The sequence below is a fragment of the Anas platyrhynchos genome, chromosome 36, assembly GCF_047663525.1.
Source record: "Anas platyrhynchos isolate ZD024472 breed Pekin duck chromosome 36, IASCAAS_PekinDuck_T2T, whole genome shotgun sequence".
Taxonomy (NCBI): domain Eukaryota; kingdom Metazoa; phylum Chordata; class Aves; order Anseriformes; family Anatidae; genus Anas; species Anas platyrhynchos.
This window is the reverse complement of record NC_092624.1, coordinates 622,059-642,268: the sequence shown is the minus strand read 5'-3', so window position 1 is coordinate 642,268 and position 20,210 is coordinate 622,059. Positions and strand designations below refer to the sequence as shown.

The window sequence follows — 20,210 nt, the reverse complement described above, 5'->3', positions numbered from 1 at the left end:
CCCAGCACGTTATAATGATTTGTGTTACTTTGGAACTGCCAGAATCATGACACCTTTTTTTCAAGCATTCTGCCAGTTTTTGAGGATTTTGCCATTGTTCAGGGGTGAATTTCCAACACACTGGGGGTGCCAACTGCTCTAGATGCCTGCCCATATCCACCCATACTCCCTGCCACCCACAACTATCCTGCCTCCGGGCAGATATCCGGATGAGCTTCCCAAGTAGTTGTTTAACTTTAAGCAGAACCTGAAGTGCATTCATGAGGCAGAACAACAAGACTATGGTACTCTGAGTATTCCAAAAATATTCAATATCTTGGAGAGCTATTGTGACAAGCTCAGGGGGTAAGAGGGTGGTGAAGGAGGAAGGCAGAGTGATCCAGGAGGATACAGGGGTGGTGAAGGAGAAAGGGAGAGTAATCAAGTAAGAAAAATTATCTTCCCCTTTCCCCTCCACAGATTGACTCTCTAGTGGAGAAAAACAATAGGTATAATTGCTAATAGTTCCCAAGATACTGTTTCCAAAGTACAGAGTCCACGATGTTACTGAGTATAAATACCAAGTTAGAGTCATGACCAGATATCTTATCGTCTCATAAGCCATTGCTATAACACTCAGTACCATAATGATCTGAAACCAGGGCCCGGAGAGGATAAACAACACGACAGAGAGCAAATACGGAAAATAATGTACTATAATACTCAATTTGGAAAACAGGCGCAGCAGAGTTGAGATTAAAGCAATCAGCATCATGACAGGTGACTATTAAGCAGGTCTAATCCTTACACCAATTTTAGTTTAACACACTCTGGTCAGATCTGCCGTTATCTCAACCTTTCGGGCCCCACGTTGGGCGCCAAAAAGACTGTCGTGGTTTAACCCGGCCGGCAGCTAAACACCACGCAGCCGTTCGCTCACCCTCCCCCCTCCCTCTCTGGGACGGGGGAGAGAAATGGAAAGTGAAGCCCGTGAGTTGAGATACAGACAGTTTAATAAGACAGGAAAATAATAATAACAAAATAATAATAACAAAATAACAATAATAACAATAATAATAATAATGATACAATAGTGATAATATGAAAGTAATAATAGTATGTACAAACAAGTGATGCACAATGCAATTGCTCACCACCCGCTGACCGATGCCCAGCCTAACCCCGAGCAGTCCGGCCCCCTCCCCCCAGCTAGCCACCCCTATATATTGTTTAGCATGACGTCAGATGGTATGGAATACCCCTTTGGCTAGTTTGGGTCACCTGTCCTGGCTCTGTCCCCTGCCAGCTCTTACTGCACCCCCAGCCTGTCCGTTGGCAGGACAGAGCAAAAGGCTGAGATGTCCTTGGCTTAGCATAAGCCCTGCTCTGCAACAACTAAAGCATCGGGGTGTTATCAGCACTCTTCTCATCCTAAGCCAAAACACAGCATTCCACCAGCTACTAGGAAGAAAATTAATTCTGTTCTAACTGAAACCAGGACACCTATAAAGTTGGACTTTGCCATGGTAGAACTAACGTTGAATTTAAGTTCTCACCTCTTTATATGGCAAGTTGAAGAGGAACTCTCTGCCAAAGTGTCCTGGTCTTCGTAAAGCAGGATCTATAGAATCCAGTCTGTTGGTAGCTCCGATTACCACGATCTCCCCTCTGTTATCTGTGCCATCCATAAGCGTCAGAAGAGTTGAAACAATGGAACTAATAGAAAAATATAGTTTTTATTTACTGGTTCAGTAAATTTTGTTACATTCCACATGACTTTCTTGATGCCGGAACAACCTTCTTCCTAGTAGTCATTCAAAAGTGGGAAAAAAATAGTCTACCAAGTCGGGTTTTTTTTTTTGGTTTGATAATACATCTGCAGACTGGTAAGTCATCAAGCACTTCAAGACTGTTTGAAATAATCTCTACATTAATGGAAAAGGAGTACTGCACACTTCTGCTCAGGAAGAAAATCACGGAAAATGTTCCGTGATGTTCCCTCGTGCTTTGGTAATGCTCTTTCTCAGTGTTTTTAGTCTTGTCCTTTCTACCTTGGCATCTCTCTGCAATAGCTGAGGAGGAAAGCTTTTTAGAGCTACATTCAGTGTCACACTTGAGAGAGGAAGTTTGCCGCAATTTCTCACCAGGCTCAGAAGTCTCTTTGCCGTACAAAACGTTTTCATTAGAAATGAGGTCACGTTCTTTTGATCTTCTTGGTTTCTCCTTGTCTCCACCGTCATCACATTGGTACTGTGCGAGGTATTCATCCTTCCCAGTAGATTTCGGAGGGTCCGCGACACTGCACAAAATAAAATCACATTTCTCACTTCTGCTGAAGGACGTGAAGATTAACAGTAAAACCTTCCAAAGGCAAACAAACAAACAAAAACCTCCAGACTACAGGAACACTCGCAAAGATATGCCATTTAGAAACCTCTCCTGCGATTAGGACACCTTCTCCAGCTCCCAGAGAAAGTGTTTTTTCCCCTCTTGCTTCTGAAGCCATTGCACTAAAAAAGCACACGCATCTGTCTCCCTCCACATGCTGCTGCTCTGAATAAGAGCCAGAAGATTCAAAACCACCCTATTTGGTCTCCCCACATAGCCGAAAAAAACACCAGTTGAAACAGAGTTTTCTACCTCTCTCCCAAGAATTTACATTCACGTATCCTGTGACTGCAAAAATAGAAGGCGGGGCTCAAAAGGAACAGCCAGTGTTGGAAATGAAAAAAAGCAGCCTGTTTCTTCAGAGTCTTAAGCCTATTCTACTAGGAAAACAAAACAAAACAAAACAAGAGGAGAGGAGAACAACAGCGGGAAATTTACCTATTCTCCAGGTGTTCAATTGCAAAGCCTCCGCTGGAGGATCAACAGCTGTGAATTCAGCGTGCTTAGGAGAAATCAGATCTACGTCTGAACCACAACTATTTCAGTAGTATCACTAACTTATGTTACTCTGAAGAAGCAGTCAGCACCGTTTCTATGTTAGGAAATAGCTGAACAGAGTCTGTTATTCACAGGAATTATTCAGGCAGGCTTCTTTAGGAAGGCTGGGTTTCACTAGAACATTACTAGCCTGTAAGCCTCATGGCATCACCTTCCATCTTGACTGCTAAACCTCCTTGCTCCCTACTATCTTCTTTGCCAAGATACAGCTGTCCACGTTTACTTTTCCTACTTGGCTGGACTGAATTTAAGAAGGGATCTTGCAACTCTTCCTCTTGTTTGCCACTTAATCATCACACCAAATGAAAACTATTTGCCTTTCACCTCTTTATTTCAGGCATTCTTTCCTAGTGGTCATTTAAAAACGGAAAGAAAAAGTCCATCAGCTTTTTTTTTTAATATCCAACAGACTGTTAAGTCACCAAGCACTTCAAGACTGTTGGAAATAATCTCTACATTAATAGAAAAGGAATTCCTCAAACACACTGCGGCCGCTTACCTTTAATATACTCGTTGGATGAGACGGAGGTGTATTTCTTGCTTTCGCCTGCACTGGAAGGCTTCCCTTCCTTGTAAGGTTGTTTACTGCTCTCACTTCTGCATTGCTCACATGAAGAGCCATCTGGAGGATGGGATTCTTCCTTCTTCTCCCGCGTTATCTTCTGGAAACGAGGATCTAAGTGTTCCAAGGAGCCTTTCACTTTCCTGCTGTTTCTCTTTTTTCTTCTTTTTCTTCTCCTTTTTCTTCTTGTTTTACGCTTGGGATTGGCATTGTCAAAGTGGAGCACACAGAAACACAAATCGTGAAGTCTGAAAGAAACATGCAAGTTTAAAAGAGAAAAAAAGATGTGGCACTTGTTGCCTATATGAAACTTTATTTATTTTACCACAGGTGATGATTTGCAGCATGTCAGCTATTTTGTGGTGCTTTGTGCACACGCAACTTACTTCAGATGTAGCAAACTTAAGCCCTCAGATTGGAGGACCATAGGTCCTGGTTTGTACACAGATCATTAACAATGGCTAGCTCTGGAATACGTGCAAGCAGAAAAAAACTTTTAACCTAATCCAGAATGGTGTACGGATGTGTTTCCAACTATGTGGTCCAAAGCTAGTGCTCTGAAACAATTCAGCAATAGCTTTCCTATCTTCACTGATCAACCTAACAACATGATCCCCAGCCAGCTGATGCTATCTAAGTAACTTAGAAACTACCAGAAAAAAAAAAAAAAAAAAAAAAAAAAAAGAAGAAGAAAAAAAGAGAAGAAAAAAAAAAGGAGAAAAAAAAAAAAAAGAAGGAATACATGAGAAGCACCCAGAAAAGAATTAGGATAAAAAATGCGGAGTATGCTGGAATCCTTGCTTACTTGGAATCCTTCTCTCCATGTTTATCCTTAGACTTCTTTTTCTTCTAGAACTTGTGATATTTTTGCATTTTTTTCACCACCTAAAAGCTCCTTTTCTATCTTTCTGTCTTTCCTTCCTATTTCACTTTCACTACCTTCTGCACGGGTACATTTTCTTTTTCTGTTTCCTTCTGTTTCATTTTTCTGGCGACAGTTCTCCAAATGAGCTGACACAGGTGGAAGCGCATGTCTTTCACGAGAATGTCTTCCAGAATGTTGCTGAGATACCGAGCAACGATGCAAGTCTGCTCGGGGTGTGCTAAAGCGACGTCCATCTTCATCTCTCAAGAGGGAACCGTGAGGCCATCCACTTTTGTAATGATAATGTTTATGTGACCTGCCGTAGTAAGTTGCAGTCCATTTGTCAAAGGCTGCATCGCCGTGAGAGAACTTTCTCTCTCTACTGTCTCCTGTCGCATGAGGTGAATAGTAATCATTGTAATAGCTACATCTTTCCCACCTCCGTGCTTCATCTCGATAGTATCTTTCTCTGCTCCAACTTCTTTCCCCTTTGGATCGGTAATATCTATTGCTACCTTGTTCTGATCTTCCTCCGCTGCCAGATCTGTACTTCGAATATTTGACTGCTCTTCTGCCATTCTCAGGGCTGTTTCTTTCACCAGGGAAAGATCTGTACCTGCTTCCCTCCCAGTGCTCCTGCTTGTGACGCTTTTGATGAACAACTTCCACGCTCTGAGAACACCTCCTCTTGCTGGAAGGACCTGCTTTTTGACTCTCCTTCTCTTCACTAGGAGCATGTTCCCTCTTGCTTTGGTAATGCTCTTTCTCAGTGTTTTTAGTCTTGTCCTTTCTACCTTGGCATCTCTCTGCAATAGCTGAGGAGGAAAGCTTTTTAGAGCTACATTCAGTGTCAGACTTGAGAGAGGAAGTTTGCCGCAATTTCTCACCAGGCTCAGAAGTCTCTTTGCCGTACAAAACGTTTTCTTTTGAAATAAGGTCACGTTCTTTTGATCTTCTTGGTTTCTCCTTGTCTCCACCGTCATCACATTGGTACTGTGCGAGGTATTCATCCTTCCCAGTAGATTTCGGAGGGTCCGCGACACTGCACAAAATAAAATCACATTTCTCACTTCTGCTGAAGGACGTGAAGATTAACAGTAAAACCTTCCAAAGGCAAACAAACAAACAAAAAGCTCCAGACTACAGGAACACTCGCAGAGATATGCCATTTAGAAACCTCTCCTGTGATTAGGACACCTTCTTCAGCTCCCTGAGAAAGTGCTTTCTCCCCTCTTGCTTCTGAAGCCATTGCACTAAAAAAGCAAATGCATCCGTCTCCTTCCACCTGCTGCTCTGAGAAAAAAGGCATAGGGGCGAGCGGGGAACAGCCAGTGTTTCTCCAGACAGTGGAGAAAAATGGAAAAACATTCTATGAAGGAACACAAGTTCTCCTTGAGGCACCAACCTGCATCAGAGTGATATGCTCAGTGCTGATCATTAGTTCTGTTCGTAACGCTGGACATACAGCATGGAATTGTACTAATTTAAATCCTTCCATTAAATACTATTAGTAGACAGATAAAACCGTGACGAACTTCCATAAGGTCTTGTCTTAATCAGACTGTGCTCATTTTACCTCGTTTCCTCTGACAAGCTGTTCAGCTGGCTGTCTGTGAGGGACTCCGTGATGATTTCTCGATTGACTGAAGGCATAGCTCCAGGCATCTGCAATCAAAACGCACAAGTCAGCAGACAAAAAAATAGTATTTGTAGTAGTACTGAGGACTAGTCTTGTCAGAATTTCTCCATTAAATGGTAAGCAAGACCGTTTTGAGTTGTATGCATTATCTACACTTCAAAGATAACCCCAACTCACCTCCCAAAATCTACTTTATGAAACTTAGGAATTTTTATCTCAGCTGAGCTTAAGTTGACAAGTTCTAATGTAAGCTCAGGTCTGCAAATTCTAATGGGATAATACCACAAAGTCTTACAATCACATTTGTGCTGTGTTTTCTCAGTATTTCACCTGAATTAGGAACACAATAAACACTCCCGAATACATCATAGGTGAGAAATTCTCGATGGAGCAAATCTATGTTTCAAGCAATCCATTTGTTTTAGAAAAGAACATCTCAGAAGGTTTAACAGGTTCAACTCGGCAAGTGGAATCATCAAGTTTCAGTCCGTTTTCTTTCGATTCATTAACTAACCTAATAGCACCATTTAGTGAATCGGTTTTTGGCAGCTCATGCTGGGATCTTCCTTCGTCAGCATTCTGACAGGAAGAACCGGAATGCTGCAATGTACGGACTACCTTTCCAACCAAAATTCCATTAGAGGACATTGCATTGCAATTCCTTTTAAATAAGCCCTTTGACTCCTCCTCAGATTTTCCTGAAGATTCTGCACCGTAAGGGACTGTGTTATCAGAGCTGAGTTTAGGATTTTCATTCACTGTTGGCTCCACAAAAATCTCATCAGAAACTTTTTTGCTTGTTTGCATTTGCTTCATTTGCATTACCGAATTTGTAATTGTGGATGAAGGAACAGCCTGGTAGAGATCTTCGTCCTCCGCAGCACTGCTAAGACAGTCAGGCTGTGACACAGTCCGACGAGCAGGCAATTTATTGTGAATACTGGTGGTGATCTTCTGTTTTCTTGACGGATCAGTAATTGAAGGCCTGGTAATTGTCTGGTTTTGAACACAGGCCATCGGTGGTGCTGAAGATGGCCTTTTTAGGGTGACACCAGTGGTCTTTGCGTCCTCTTTTATGGATCCATTTCCATTTAAACGGCTTGAATTCTGTATTTAAAAAGAAGAAATGGCAAGATGGATTAACGCAAACACTGCATTTAACATTTTGAAACACAAAACTCTCCTACTGAGTATTTCTACAAATGGTCTTAACACCTACAAAGAAAAACACACTGCCCTTTAAAGATAAATGCAAGTCCAATAAGCGTATTCAATTCCTGCTTTTGGTTTACAGCCGATTGGAATCAAATTAACATCATCTTTGAAAACCAGCCAAACAACTTAACATTACCTGCTGCTATTCCCAAATATATTTATTTTCCCCTTTAAACATACCCTGAAAAGCCTGAAGTAATTGTTCTGGTGCTCAGGAATAAGACAATTAGTTTTCCCTGTCTTAGCTAAAGTGACGACGATAGGAAAAACAAGTCCTCTTTTAAATGATTCGAGGATTAGTACACTCTGCTTAAATTGTCAAAGAGCGTAGCTCTCTGTGCTTTAGAAAGCTGTCTTGGAGGTATAAAGTAATGGAGTCGCATGGCTGCACAATTTAGCAGTAACCACTGTTTGAATGACTCTGGCTGTAGCATGAAGGCTGTGAAGAAAGCTGCAGCATGGGAAGGAAAACAAAACTAAGATGCTGAAAACCAAACAAAAAACCCCACACCAAACCCCAAACCCACTAGCAGTTTGGTGCCGTTACCTGCCCTCCCACTTCCCTGAATTACCTTAATCATATGAGGAAGAAGTCGTGGTCCCATAAATCCAGCCTGCTTACTATTAGCCCCCTGCTGACCAGGAGGGAATGAACAGGGATAAGATGGTGCTGGCAAGTAAAACGCACGTTCTCCAAGTGTCAAATCATAGCGCCTTCAGAAAAGAGCAGTGATCGGAGTTTAGTTTTTCTTTCAGCCTACTCTTGGATTAAATCCCATCCTATAATTTTAGAGGAACAGTTCATACGATATGGAAGCCTTCTCTACAGAAGGCTTCGCCAAGACTACAAACTGAAAAGGAGAGAACAGTCTTCCTACTAAGACTATCACTTTCAGAACAATAATTCATTCTTACACGACAGATGACCTTCATTTTTCTCCTTCTCTAAATTAGCCAGCTACAGGTAACACATAGATAGCAATTTACACAAGTGCTGCAGTTTCAGGCCAAGCAACAAAAGATAATAAATGACACAGAGAATTTCAGGTTAGACAGAACTGAATTAGACAAATAATAATCTTTCCCTGGGATAGCAAGAAAAACACTTGCAAAACAGAAAAATATCAGTAACAGGAAAGTAAATCTCTTCTGAACACATGTTAAGATTTGTTATTACCTGATATAAAAAAGTATGTAAGCTTGCTGACCAAGAACTCTCTTAATGTCAGTACGGACTACTTTAGCATCATTCATCTGATACCAAAGTCCATTACCAGCCTGCAAATAAAGACAACCATTTCTTTAGGTGAATTGCACGTGTTCCAAATGAAATCACGGATAGGAACAAAATACACACGTGTCAAATAAAAATATAATGAAATCTTTTTCCCTAGAAACAGTAGCTGCTAGTCACGCTTTCACTGGTTTGCCAGCACAACCTTTACCCTGTTAGAAATGCTGTTGACTTCTACCTTTACATAGCATATATAGTGTCCTGAGTGACAGCTGACACCGTGATGTACCAGCACCGCGTATAAGGCATAGAGCAGTGGTTCTCCCATTGACTGTGACATGTAGGCTCTCAGGTCCAAATACTCCGGATATTTCACCTCCTAAAGAGAGACCAAGAAGATAGAAAATTATCCCAGAGTACTTCGTGGACTAGCCAGAGAAAAACACTTCCAAAAAACACAGACTAGAATTTATTTCTAGAATATATTTCTAGAAGATATTTCTTGATTCACTACAAATAAGTCTTCCCATAAACAATGTTTAAGACTAGAAGTTGCAGAGAACTGTTTCCTGATGAATCAGCCTTCTCAGAGGAAAGCATATGCTTCTTGTCAAGCGGGAACTTTATTGATATTAAGAGAAAGAATAAGCCATAGTCGTTAGTCTACAATTACTGTCTGAAAATATAAACAACTTTCAGCTTTGGGGGATGTCCCATTACACAATGATATAGTTGCATTACAGTGGTAAATATACCTTGTTGATCTTTCCACCTGTGAAATCTGCAAATCTTTTCAGTGATATTGTGAGAACCTTGGAAGAACGGTGTATGGTAAATCTCTTGGATGCAGGAACCATCTTATTACACCTTAAAAACAAGCAGAGATAAGTGTTTGAAGACATCTTCTTTTTTCGCCCCCAAAACAAACTCGTTTTAATGTCTCACGCATGCCTATGCTATTTGAATGACATTTACTTGCATAATAGGTTGGTCTTTTTTCTTTTCATAAACCCATGCACTGCGTGTCAGGTTTGTTAATACAGTGAAGAAGGTAAATTCTCTCAAAACCCCGGGCATAGCAGGAACAGGAATCTCTCACGAAAGGGTATTACCAGGTTGGATGGCAAGGTACCATTTCTTGGTCTACAAAAGTGGCTATTTGAACTCCAATCCTGGATACATTCTTTCAGCTTTCAAGGGAAATACAAATAATGAAAGTGGAACGAGAGAGCCTTGGTCCCCAGGACTAGAAATTGCAAATAATCTCCAACATAGGTCGTCTATCAACATCAAAAATACAACAGAAGCACATGGTCATTCTACAGGAGGGAGACATTTAACAGTAGGAAGTCTTCATGTACTGAGCTTGTCTGGAAAGACACTGAAACTGTCTGCCATCCTTTGAAACACAATAGTTCAGTTTGATACATTGCCCGCTCCAAGGTAGGACCTACAGTGTAAGCAGTGAAAATTAGCCACTAGCCCAGAGAACAACGGAAACTGGGCAGTTTACATCAAGAAAAGTACTGTCGAGAGCTAATAAATAGAAAGAACAAAAGTATCTCTTTTTGAATTCTGATGGCAAAATACGAGCCAGAGAATTGCAAACCCATAGGGAATGCCTCTGAACAAGACTTCCCCCCTCCAAAGAAACAAAAATCCAAGTGTTTTATAAACTTCCACAAAACTCGTAAGTAGATCCAAAGTTTAGAGGTAGTCCAACAGAGTCATGCAACATATAAAACTGACATCTAGGATTAAGACCTAATTCGTCAAAATCTTACTCGCTACATTTATAGCAATTCTCTCCACCCAGCTCTTCAGGTTTCACAAAGAGTTCCAGAGCTCTGGTAACAGATGAAACCGCCTAGAGGAGCGAGAAAGAAGAGCGTAAAGTCACCGTAAATTCAAAATTCCAGAGACGTACTAGTAGTTTGTAAGAGAATCTTACTAACATACTCCAGCGATCTACTATGAGCACTGTGAAGAAGGAGGCAGAAAGAGCATGCTCAGCATTGACCTCACCTGGAAGTCATTTGACTTCGGAACAAATACTTTTCCAGTAGCCTAGACAGCATCTATAGTGTGCTTTGTCATCAATACTGGGGACAAATTCATCAGTCTAACAATTAGATGTACATTGGGGTAGAACAACAGAGAAGTATGACAGCATTATAATTTTTGCAGAAAGAGAATTCTTTCCCCTTAAACCCAATGCAAATGTGGAGACTATTTACATGGGTTCCACAGAAGGACAAAGTCCAATCCACTTCCTTAGCACCACCAAGCTCTTACGTTTTAACATTATATGTGGTTTGGTTTTTTAAGGTAAACAAGTTTAATTTAGAAAGTTAGGCATGTACTTAAACATCATGAATTATATTTAGAAAACATCTTACCTTTATATCCAAAGTGATATCAAGAAATGCCTCATACGTATCCGAAACTGCTTTGCAATTCAAGCACTTCACTGGAAGCAAAATATAAATGCTTAACCTTATGTGAAGGAGACTAACTGTCCAAATTCAAGTTGTTGCCAGATACTACTTTAGACAAACTACAGACTGCTTTACTACCGACAAAAGACACAGATCAGTTCTAAGGACAGGAATATTTTTTAAAGTACCTCTCGATCTTAGAAATCCTCCAAATATTTGATGAATGATGGTGGTAGCTTGAGAAGATCTGTCCAATCTGGAAATAAATTATAATCAGACCTCAGAAGATTTAAGGCGCAGAGTTAACTCTTCAAAGAGTTTTATGAAAACTAAGGATGATGTAGACTTTCGTTGCTGATAGTAAATAAGGCACTAAAAGGTGCTAGAGATCATTTTTGATAGTAAATAAAGGACTAGAAGGTGCTAGAGAATGTATGAAAGTGAACTTGTTTATGCTTACTCGGTGCTTCCATTCAAGCACGCTTCCTGCATAGCATCAACAGTATAGCGCAAGAACTCGTGTGCGTCTTCTTGACTGCCAAAACGGAAATGTTGTCCTATTCCTAAAGAAGAAGATGATAGTATTCACCTCATTTAAAAATGAAATCATTCTTGTATTTCTAAAATCTCTCTTCTTTCTAGTGTTAAAACCACTTATACACATCAAATAAGTATTTGAAGATTACAAGCTATCGAAAAGAAACACATCTGAAGCCACTTACGACTGAGATTACTGATAACATGCGTAGGCTCGATGGCATCAACAGTGCAACGCAGGGCCTGGTTAATGTGAGTCTCCATTGTGCACATCATGCAAAAATCTTGTTCACGACCTGAAGAGTGAAAGAAGAAAGCATCCCAGTCCAGCAAAATATCCATAACTACAAACAAACATCTAAGTAAAATTTAAACTATAGATACGATATCCACTCTCCTTGCTACATTCTATTCTCCCAAGATGCCAATGTCCCAACAGTCTTGTAACATTTCATTTCACACAACTTTACAGAATAAAAATATCCACTAAGCCCGTATTCAAATGCATTTTGTGATGAGAAATCTAAAAGACTACTGCAAAGTCACATTTGTAAAGGCTGACAGGAATGTGAACTCCACAGGCTGAAAAATGTATTACTCTCTAAAATTACTACTAAATGCATTACTGTCCAATGCACTTCATTATTCCCACGAAGCAATAAATGATCCTTTAATAAATACATAAATAAATAAATAAATAAATAAATTCATTAAACAAACAGTGCATTAATTGCACTCCGTATGCTATTCGGAGCCCACTGCTAATACAGTGCTCAAAGCCAGCTTCTACAGGTAAAATCAGGCAAATAAGCTTGTCTCAGAATCACTGCTGTTCTTTCACCTTCAGAGCTGTCCAACAGATTTGAAATACTCTTAGAAAGTACTCACATGACTGGCCGTGCTCGAGAGAAAGCATGTAATTGGCAAGTGGGGGTGTGTAGGTCAAACACTGTAGAGTAGCATTAAGAAAACATGTGTTGCCAAGATTGTACAGGCCAACTCCAACACTTTGTGTTTCTCGCCAATCCATACAAATCTTCTCAGCTGGAAAAAGAATGCTCTGTGGTGGAGCAATTCCATCATTAACGACTGCAAGAAAGTTAAATTTAAAAAGAGATTTTGTTTGTTTGTTTCTAAGGAAGGTATTTAAAAAAATACTATTCTGCAGGAGCACCTAGAGGAGCTAGCTACAATCCAAGCCAGAAAAAAATTATTGCAGACAGCTTTAATACCGCCAAATTCAAATTGGCTGGTCAACACAATGTTTTGGGGAAAAAAACAAAAAAACAAAAAAACAGCTTTCGTCAACCATTTTAATTTTTCTAAGGCAAGGCTAACTGCCATTCTGTTTGTAGTACCTAATGCCAAGTTCCTCTCCATCTATAATCTTTAACCTGATTAACTCAACTACTGTTTTTTTCCTTATTATAACTTAAACCACAAGCTTAGACTTGAAATTATACGGAAAAAAGGTAAAAACTAGTAACTAGGAATGACGGTACCCCTACAGATACCAGATCTTTTCCTGAGCAATGTTATCATTCAAAAAACGTGTGAAAAATGGAAGCTGTGAATAGCAACAATCAAACACTTTTCTTTGCAAAACGGAAAAGACATGGATGAATCTGTGCAAAAAGCTCCCCATATTTCTCTGTTGACTGTAAATATATCAAAATTAATTTCTGTAACATCAGTCACTTCAGTTGCCTTAGGGGATTCGCTTTTGAAGTCTTTGTTCACACTAGTCCCCTTCTCTATCAGTGCAACAAGTAAGAACTGCATTTTCTACTTTTGCTTTGAAGAAAATGGAGTCAGGATAAAGCTCACACTTACTTAGATCTCTTGGGGCAAAAGCCTTAGATTTTTCAGATGATCTACAGTAAATAGCACCTCCACGTCCTTGGGCCACAGAGACTTGGCTTGAATCTTCTGCAGGCGGTATCTGGCCCCAGTTTGCGGTGCGTGACATCAGTATTTTAGTACTTGGTTTCTTGGATTTGCCAGACCGCCTTGAAGAGGGCTTTTTAGACTTTGAAGATTTGGGCTTCTTAACTACGGTCATTGTTGACATCTGCGACAGAGACAGAAGTTCTGGTTGACGTAAGAATATCAAGAAGCATTCCAAGAAGAAAAGAATAGCAGAAGTCCTGTCACTTAATCTCAAAGAAACAGCCTTAAGAACTAAATCGCTGGTATGAATGATTTAAAAAGAATCCCCAAACTAAACACACAAAGTGAAAATTTCCATCTAAACTCTATCGGTATTACTTTTAGCTTCTGCAGAACTAGTGGCTGATGCCATTTCTTTCACTTCCGTAGGATTTTAATCCATTACAACTCTGGAGTCTTTTTAATATAAAAATGTAGAAGACATTCTCTGAGGGGAATCAGTTATTTATTGATTTCCAGAGTTGCACAATTATCTGTTAATTATTACCTATGATCTAATAGATAATTGTTGCAATTATCTATTGCTGGCGTTAGTAATGGAACACTATTACTTCACTGCCTGCGTTTTTCTGTTTCGTGTGCACAAAGGTACCCAGAACTCACTGCTCCTTTTCTTCTGTCTTTCCAGGGATCGCCCTCTACCTCACTGTCTACTGCACCAATCATGAGGGGTTTGTTGTTATTCTATAATGAGCCTAGCTTTTAAATACACCTTTTCTGGGCGTCACTTTGTGATAGCAAGTTAATTTGTGAGGGCTCCTCAGTCTACATCATGTGGTCGCTTTTTCCAGGTGAAAAAGCGGAGCCGTAAGTGGCAGTACACTAAAGCCCTGGCATGTTGAGATCCAAGAAGAGAGATGTTTGGCCCTCCTTCTCACTCCTGGGAACCATATACCTCAAAACCCACAGAGGATGGGCTATATCTCAGAGAAATCTTGGGAAAGGAGAGCATGAAGAGCACGTTTGCAAATTTATTTCTCCCTGGGCTTCTTCTGCTTCTCCACGAAATACGAGTTTGAATATAACTTTGGCAGCAGTACTTCTGGTGTTTTACTCCTACCACATTTAAAACTCCTACAAAAAACTGAAACGTTAGACTAAAAAGCAGCTCTTTCCGTTCTGCTTTGTAAAGTTGCACGTTTTCCTCATGCAAAACAACAGGGCAATGTAAGCTAGAAACGGAAATGCTGAATGTAAAACAAAACAAAACAAACCTCAGCCCTCCAGGACAAAAGCCAATAACTGCTACAAAGTCCTTTTTAAAATGCTGATTAGGTTTCAAGGTGATACCGCTTTAAATAAGCATAATTGTGTGTCCGTAGGCAGAAGCATCCATGACAGGATGAACTTCTATACTTCATATTTTGTTACTGTCTTACTGTAGCACACAGGGACTTGTTACCTATAGGGAAACCACTAACCTAATGGAGCGTTTAAAACATAAGCTAGTTTGTTATACCAAAATGACTGAGAGAACAAAGCATAAAGTGCTTTCAGATTTCTAGCACGCCTTGATTGCTATCCATTAAACTTCAGACACGTTAAACAAAACACAGTAAATAAGAAAACTCCTAGTCCCACAGCTGGCAAATTATGTGCAGAGGTTGTAACTAGAACTTTTTTCCCTTGACATTTTACATTTAAGATTGATTTTAAATCCATTCTATACACACTTTCCGTTCCTGAAAAAACAATATGCAAACCTGAAAAATGCATTTACACGAGAAATGAAGTCGTCCTTGTCCGACTGGAAGACTAAGGTGAGAGCTCCTGGGCTCAGGGATTTTCAGATAAGCTCCGATCTTCACCAGTGACAGCTCCTTTTTTCGGATTGAAAGAGAAAATGTTTCAGCAACACACTGAAAACACACTTAAGGGACAAGAAACAAAATTAAGACTGTAGTGAGAAGGAGAAAAGAAAAACAATACTGGGGAAGAAAGGAAAAGGTAAAGGAAAAAGGAAAAAGGAAAAAAGCCTTGATCTTTATACTGACCAACGAGATAAGCCTTACACATTTTTAAGTTTATTTTTGACAACTGATTGAGGCGTTACCAGGTATTAAGTACGATTCAAGAGCAAATATTAACACTAGAAAGAAGAAATCCGATCCACCACCACCGTTTCAAAATACATCCATTTCTAATGTGGAGATAACGTCTCTCTGACAAGGTAGTAGAAAAACTGTAAATACCGACAGAGCTTCCTCTCCCGATGTTCCATATACATACCGATGCTGTTCCTACACCTACGCTCTGAGCATAAATTTATGTTGACATGAGTATCGGGTGTTACTCCTCTCTTTGTTTGCCTTGAGAGACACACCTCTTGTCCACTGAAAAGTAAACTCAAGATTCCAGATCAGTTAAGACAGTTGCTATCCCCCCATTCAGAGTTCTGCAGCAGCACTGTTCAGATGTGTTTAGCAGTCTCTTTAGAAAACGTTATCACTTAGGACCTGCTTCTCAGTAGGTACACGTTTGGCCTCCGCTTAGCAGAGAGTCAATCCCAGCTTAAGGTTTCGTACAAGAGCCCCTTCACGAAACGGACTTGGGCCCTGACATAACTGAGCTTAACCTTTAACCTTGAAGCTTCCTTAAAGAAGGAAGCAGCACCCAGGCCAGGAAATAGAAATTAATCGTCACTTTACCCTGAAACGCAGTGAGCTATTCTGTGCTGGCAGGATTGCTGCCGGGCTGGCCGACGAGGCGGCGGGCAGCTCCCCGGGGCCACAGGGCCTGTCACAGGGAGCCGCCGGAGGTCTCCAAGGTCCGGGAACAGCGGCAACAGCGGCAACAGCGAGGACAGAGGGGACAGCAGCAACAGCAGCAGCCACCTCAGCCAGGGCCGTCTCCACAACCGCCAAAACGGTCTCGGAATGCTGCCGAACTCGGAGCTCCAGCGTGACGCCTTTTGAACCTGGCCGCTGGAAGGACCTGCTTTTTGACTCTCCTTCTCTTCACTAGGAGCATGTTCCCTCTTGCTTTGGTAATGCTCTTTCTCAGTGTTTTTAGTCTTGTCCTTTCTACCTTGGCATCTCTCTGCAATAGCTGAGGAGGAAAGCTTTTTAGAGCTACATTCAGTGTCAGACTTGAGAGAGGAAGTTTGCCGCAATTTCTCACCAGGCTCAGAAGTCTCTTTGCCGTACAAAACGTTTTCTTTTGAAATAAGGTCACGTTCTTTTGATCTTCTTGGTTTCTCCTTGTCTCCACCGTCATCACATTGGTACTGTGCGAGGTATTCATCCTTCCCAGTAGATTTCGGAGGGTCCGCGACACTGCACAAAATAAAATCACATTTCTCACTTCTGCTGAAGGACGTGAAGATTAACAGTAAAACCTTCCAAAGGCAAACAAACAAACAAAAACCTCCAGACTACAGGAACACTCGCAAAGATATGCCATTTAGAAACCTCTCCTGCGATTAGGACACCTTCTCCAGCTCCCAGAGAAAGTGTTTTTTCCCCTCTTGCTTCTGAAGCCATTGCACTAAAAAAGCACACGCATCTGTCTCCCTCCACATGCTGCTGCTCTGAATAAGAGCCAGAAGATTCAAAACCACCCTATTTGGTCTCCCCACATAGCCGAAAAAGACACCAGTTGAAACAGAGTTTTCTACCTCTCTCCCAGGAATTTACATTCACATATCTTGTGACTGCAAAAATAGAAGGCGGGGCTCAAAAGGAACAGCCAGTGTTGGAAATGAAAAAAAGCAGCCCGTTTCTTCAGAGTCTTAAGCCTATGCTACTAAGAAAAAAACAAAACAAAACAAAAAAAACAAAACAAAACAAAACAAAACAAAAAAAACAAGAGGAAAGGAGAACAACAGCGGGAAACTTACCTATCCACAGGTGTTCAATTGCAAAGCCTCCGCTGGAGGATCAACAGCTGTGAATTCAGCGTGCTTAGGAGAAATCAGATCTACGTCTGAACCACAACTATTTCAGTAGCATCACTAACTTATGTTACTCTGAAGAAGCAGTCAGCACCGTTTCTATGTTAGGAAATAGCTGAACAGTCTGTTATTCACAGGAATTATTCAGGCAGGCTTCTTTAGGAAGGCTGGGTTTCACTAGAACATTGCTCCGCAAGTCCCTTCTATTCCTTTTCCCCTTAGAATCTGGGGATGTTTCAGCTAAAAAGGAGGGCAGAAACACTCTCCGTAGGTCTCCACCATGTAGTAAAACAGTGCTGTGTACCTGGTTAACTTCTGCAGCCAGCAAAGCATTGCTATTTGCAGCAGTGCCCTGACCCCAGCCTCTTGCTGAGCTCCGTCCTGTGCTGCTCGGATGCTCCCGCTGCTCAGACACGGGGGCTTAGAGAGCCACCGGGCCAGCACAAGCCCCCGAGCTCACTGTCAAACTTCACTTTTGGCATCTTTCACTTCACCATCGCCGCCGGACGAGGAGCCCAGCAATGCCTGACGCCGCTCCGGGCTCACCTAAACGCGGGGCAGGAAATTCAGATTCAAAGCTGCGAAGGTTTTTCTTAGTGAAAGCATGGAATGAGTGGCCATCGGTGACTAACCTTACAGGAAGGCATTCACTTTGTGAATGCTGCAGTGAGTGAAGACTGAAGGCGTTTTCTGAGTGACCTAAGGAGAGCCCTCCCCGAAAAGCAGGACGTTTTATTGTCTATGTAACATCTCCTTTGAAGGCTCGAGCATGAGATACACCAGGTTTAAAATCTCAAGACACGGATCTGCCACCACAGAAGCAATACATTTCATCTACTAAGCCTAAATACCGTATTTTGCCTCCTCTGTAGGTTTAAAAAAACATGGCCATGCTTGAAGGAATGCATTCTCAGATATTCTACGTATTTACAGTGCTTTAATTAATACCACAGACATGTTGTGCTCTTGAGGGGAATTTGCAATTACATTTTCATTTCCAACCAAACGCAGCCTGACACAAATTGGGAGCAAAAGGAACTAATCATCTGGAAGCCGGGATATGCATCATTCGCCATTTTCTAAGAAAATGACAAAAATATAAAACCCCAGCAGTCTGAGAACGTGAGCACTGAGGTAAAGGCCTGATCAAACAAACGCGCACAACTATGATTTGTCCTTTTAACTCAGCAAAAGTCTGCAAACTGCCATGGTAGCAAATGAGGAGAAGGAGCTGGTATTTACAGAAGTTGCAGCTGAAGATTCAGATAAACCATTCGGGTCGATGCTCCCTTCCTGCAGGTTTAAGCTGCGGTCACATCGCCTATTTCAAACCCTTTTGATTTCTACCAGTCACCCCAGATCCCACCTATTTTGCACGTTTTCCAATCAATGAATTCGCTACATGATTTCTGGGGCAGAAGAGCAGGCCTGGTGAAGAGGAGCATGCCTGGTGCCATCATTCAATCAAATCAAAAGCGTCCAGGAGAAGCCCGGGGTGTGGTACTCACAGGGAATGTTTGCGAGCGGCCAAGTTCAGCAGAAGAGAATAGGCAGGACTGGAAGCCCAGGGGAACGAGATGCATCTGTTGTTGCAGGCAGCCCCAGCAAAATGTTACAGCTTCACTAGCCTGGGGCATGATTCCCCCCTTCCCTTTTCACAGCCAAGTACAATATTAGCTTGCCTTTTCTTTTTTTTTTTTTATTATTATTATTTTTATTTCTTTTTGCCATCGTCAGGCTGAGGCCGGCTGAGAATATTTTGTGTCTAGACTAATAAATGTTTGTGCAGATTTTGCAAGAGCGGCTTATGGGAACAGAATCCACTTTTTGTTTTCTGCTGGAGGAAAAAAAATAAAATAAAAATAAAGGAGGAGCATTAAAAGCAACCAAGCACCCCCGTGCATTTGTTTGAAATTGCATATTACGGTGCTGCTATTTTATGTGCAATCAATACATAATTTGGAAGAAAAAAATGCTTTTAAAATTCAGAGCTACCCCTGAGCAGCTAAGGTTCTCTTGGAAACTGAAGGAGGAGTCTGAAATTATTGTTCTTTTGTTTGCCTCCCCCAGTGGGAAAGGCAGCACACAAGTAGAAACCACTGTGCTTTGAGGCGGCATGAATCATTAAGAATAATGATTCCTCCCCCCCCTCCCCCTCCAATTAAACATGAGATATTAAAACTGAATCTAGGACAAAGGTAAACTAAACAGACTCCTTCCTTCCCAGGCAGTCAGTGGGTTAAATCAAATATCAAAGGGGCAACATCAACCTTATAACTTCCTCTGCCGAAATTAAAAAAAAAATAAAGGTAACTTCTATTTTGCCTGCCCCGACCCCAATCGCATCGCCCGAATGGGTGCAAACTGCTGGGATATGTGAGGGCCCAAGCCTACATTTTCCCTTTTTCATATTTGTTGGAGGAGGGCGGGGTATCTCCAGATGAAATGGCTGACCGAGCTTTTTATTTCCTCGCTTTGGGTGGAAATGACTGAATCTTTCCAGGCAGCGGAGCAGTGCTCGACCGGCTCCCTCGGCCTCCCCGCGTGGGAAGAGCTCTGCCAGGAGCAGCCCGCGTAACCCTCAGATGCCAGCCCCATCAGGATTAGGTCCAGCAATGGGATGTTGGCTCCTCTAAGTGAGGACGCATCCTCTCGAAACACATACACAGAGATTTAAATGAGATATTCCCAAGAACACCTGCCTATTCTTTCAGCACGTGTGCAAAGCGTAAATTCATTTTACTTCATTCCTCTTTTTCTCAACTCTCCCCTCCTTCCTCCGGAAGGAAACAGCCAAGCAATATTAGCAGGGCCTTCCTTTTCCCCTGGTGGAGTCCAAGAACGCGAGAATTGAGAAAAGCGACTTGTCAGGAATCAAGTTTAAGAAGAGTGTTTGTGGACTGCGAGGTAAAATACCGGAAGCTGTAATCAGAAACACAACTTTTAACTAAAA

At 41.5% G+C, this 20,210-nt stretch overlaps 1 protein-coding gene across 1 annotated transcript; it reads right to left on the bottom strand.

Moving 5' to 3' along the window:
- Positions 1-3,401: 3,401 nt before the first annotated feature.
- LOC140000970 (ubiquitin carboxyl-terminal hydrolase 42-like) lies at positions 3,402-16,438 on the bottom strand. Its single transcript, XM_072032084.1, is given in 18 exon segments — positions 3,402-3,735; positions 4,293-4,363; positions 4,365-5,162; positions 5,638-5,689; positions 5,929-6,017; positions 6,817-7,098; positions 7,779-7,920; positions 8,384-8,484; positions 8,679-8,819; positions 9,196-9,307; positions 10,225-10,307; positions 10,840-10,910; positions 11,067-11,134; positions 11,339-11,441; positions 11,601-11,711; positions 12,304-12,504; positions 13,249-13,486; positions 15,086-16,438. Coding segments are annotated over 17 exon segments (2,997 nt in total). The 5' UTR covers positions 15,086-16,438.
- Positions 16,439-20,210: the final 3,772 nt, after the last annotated feature.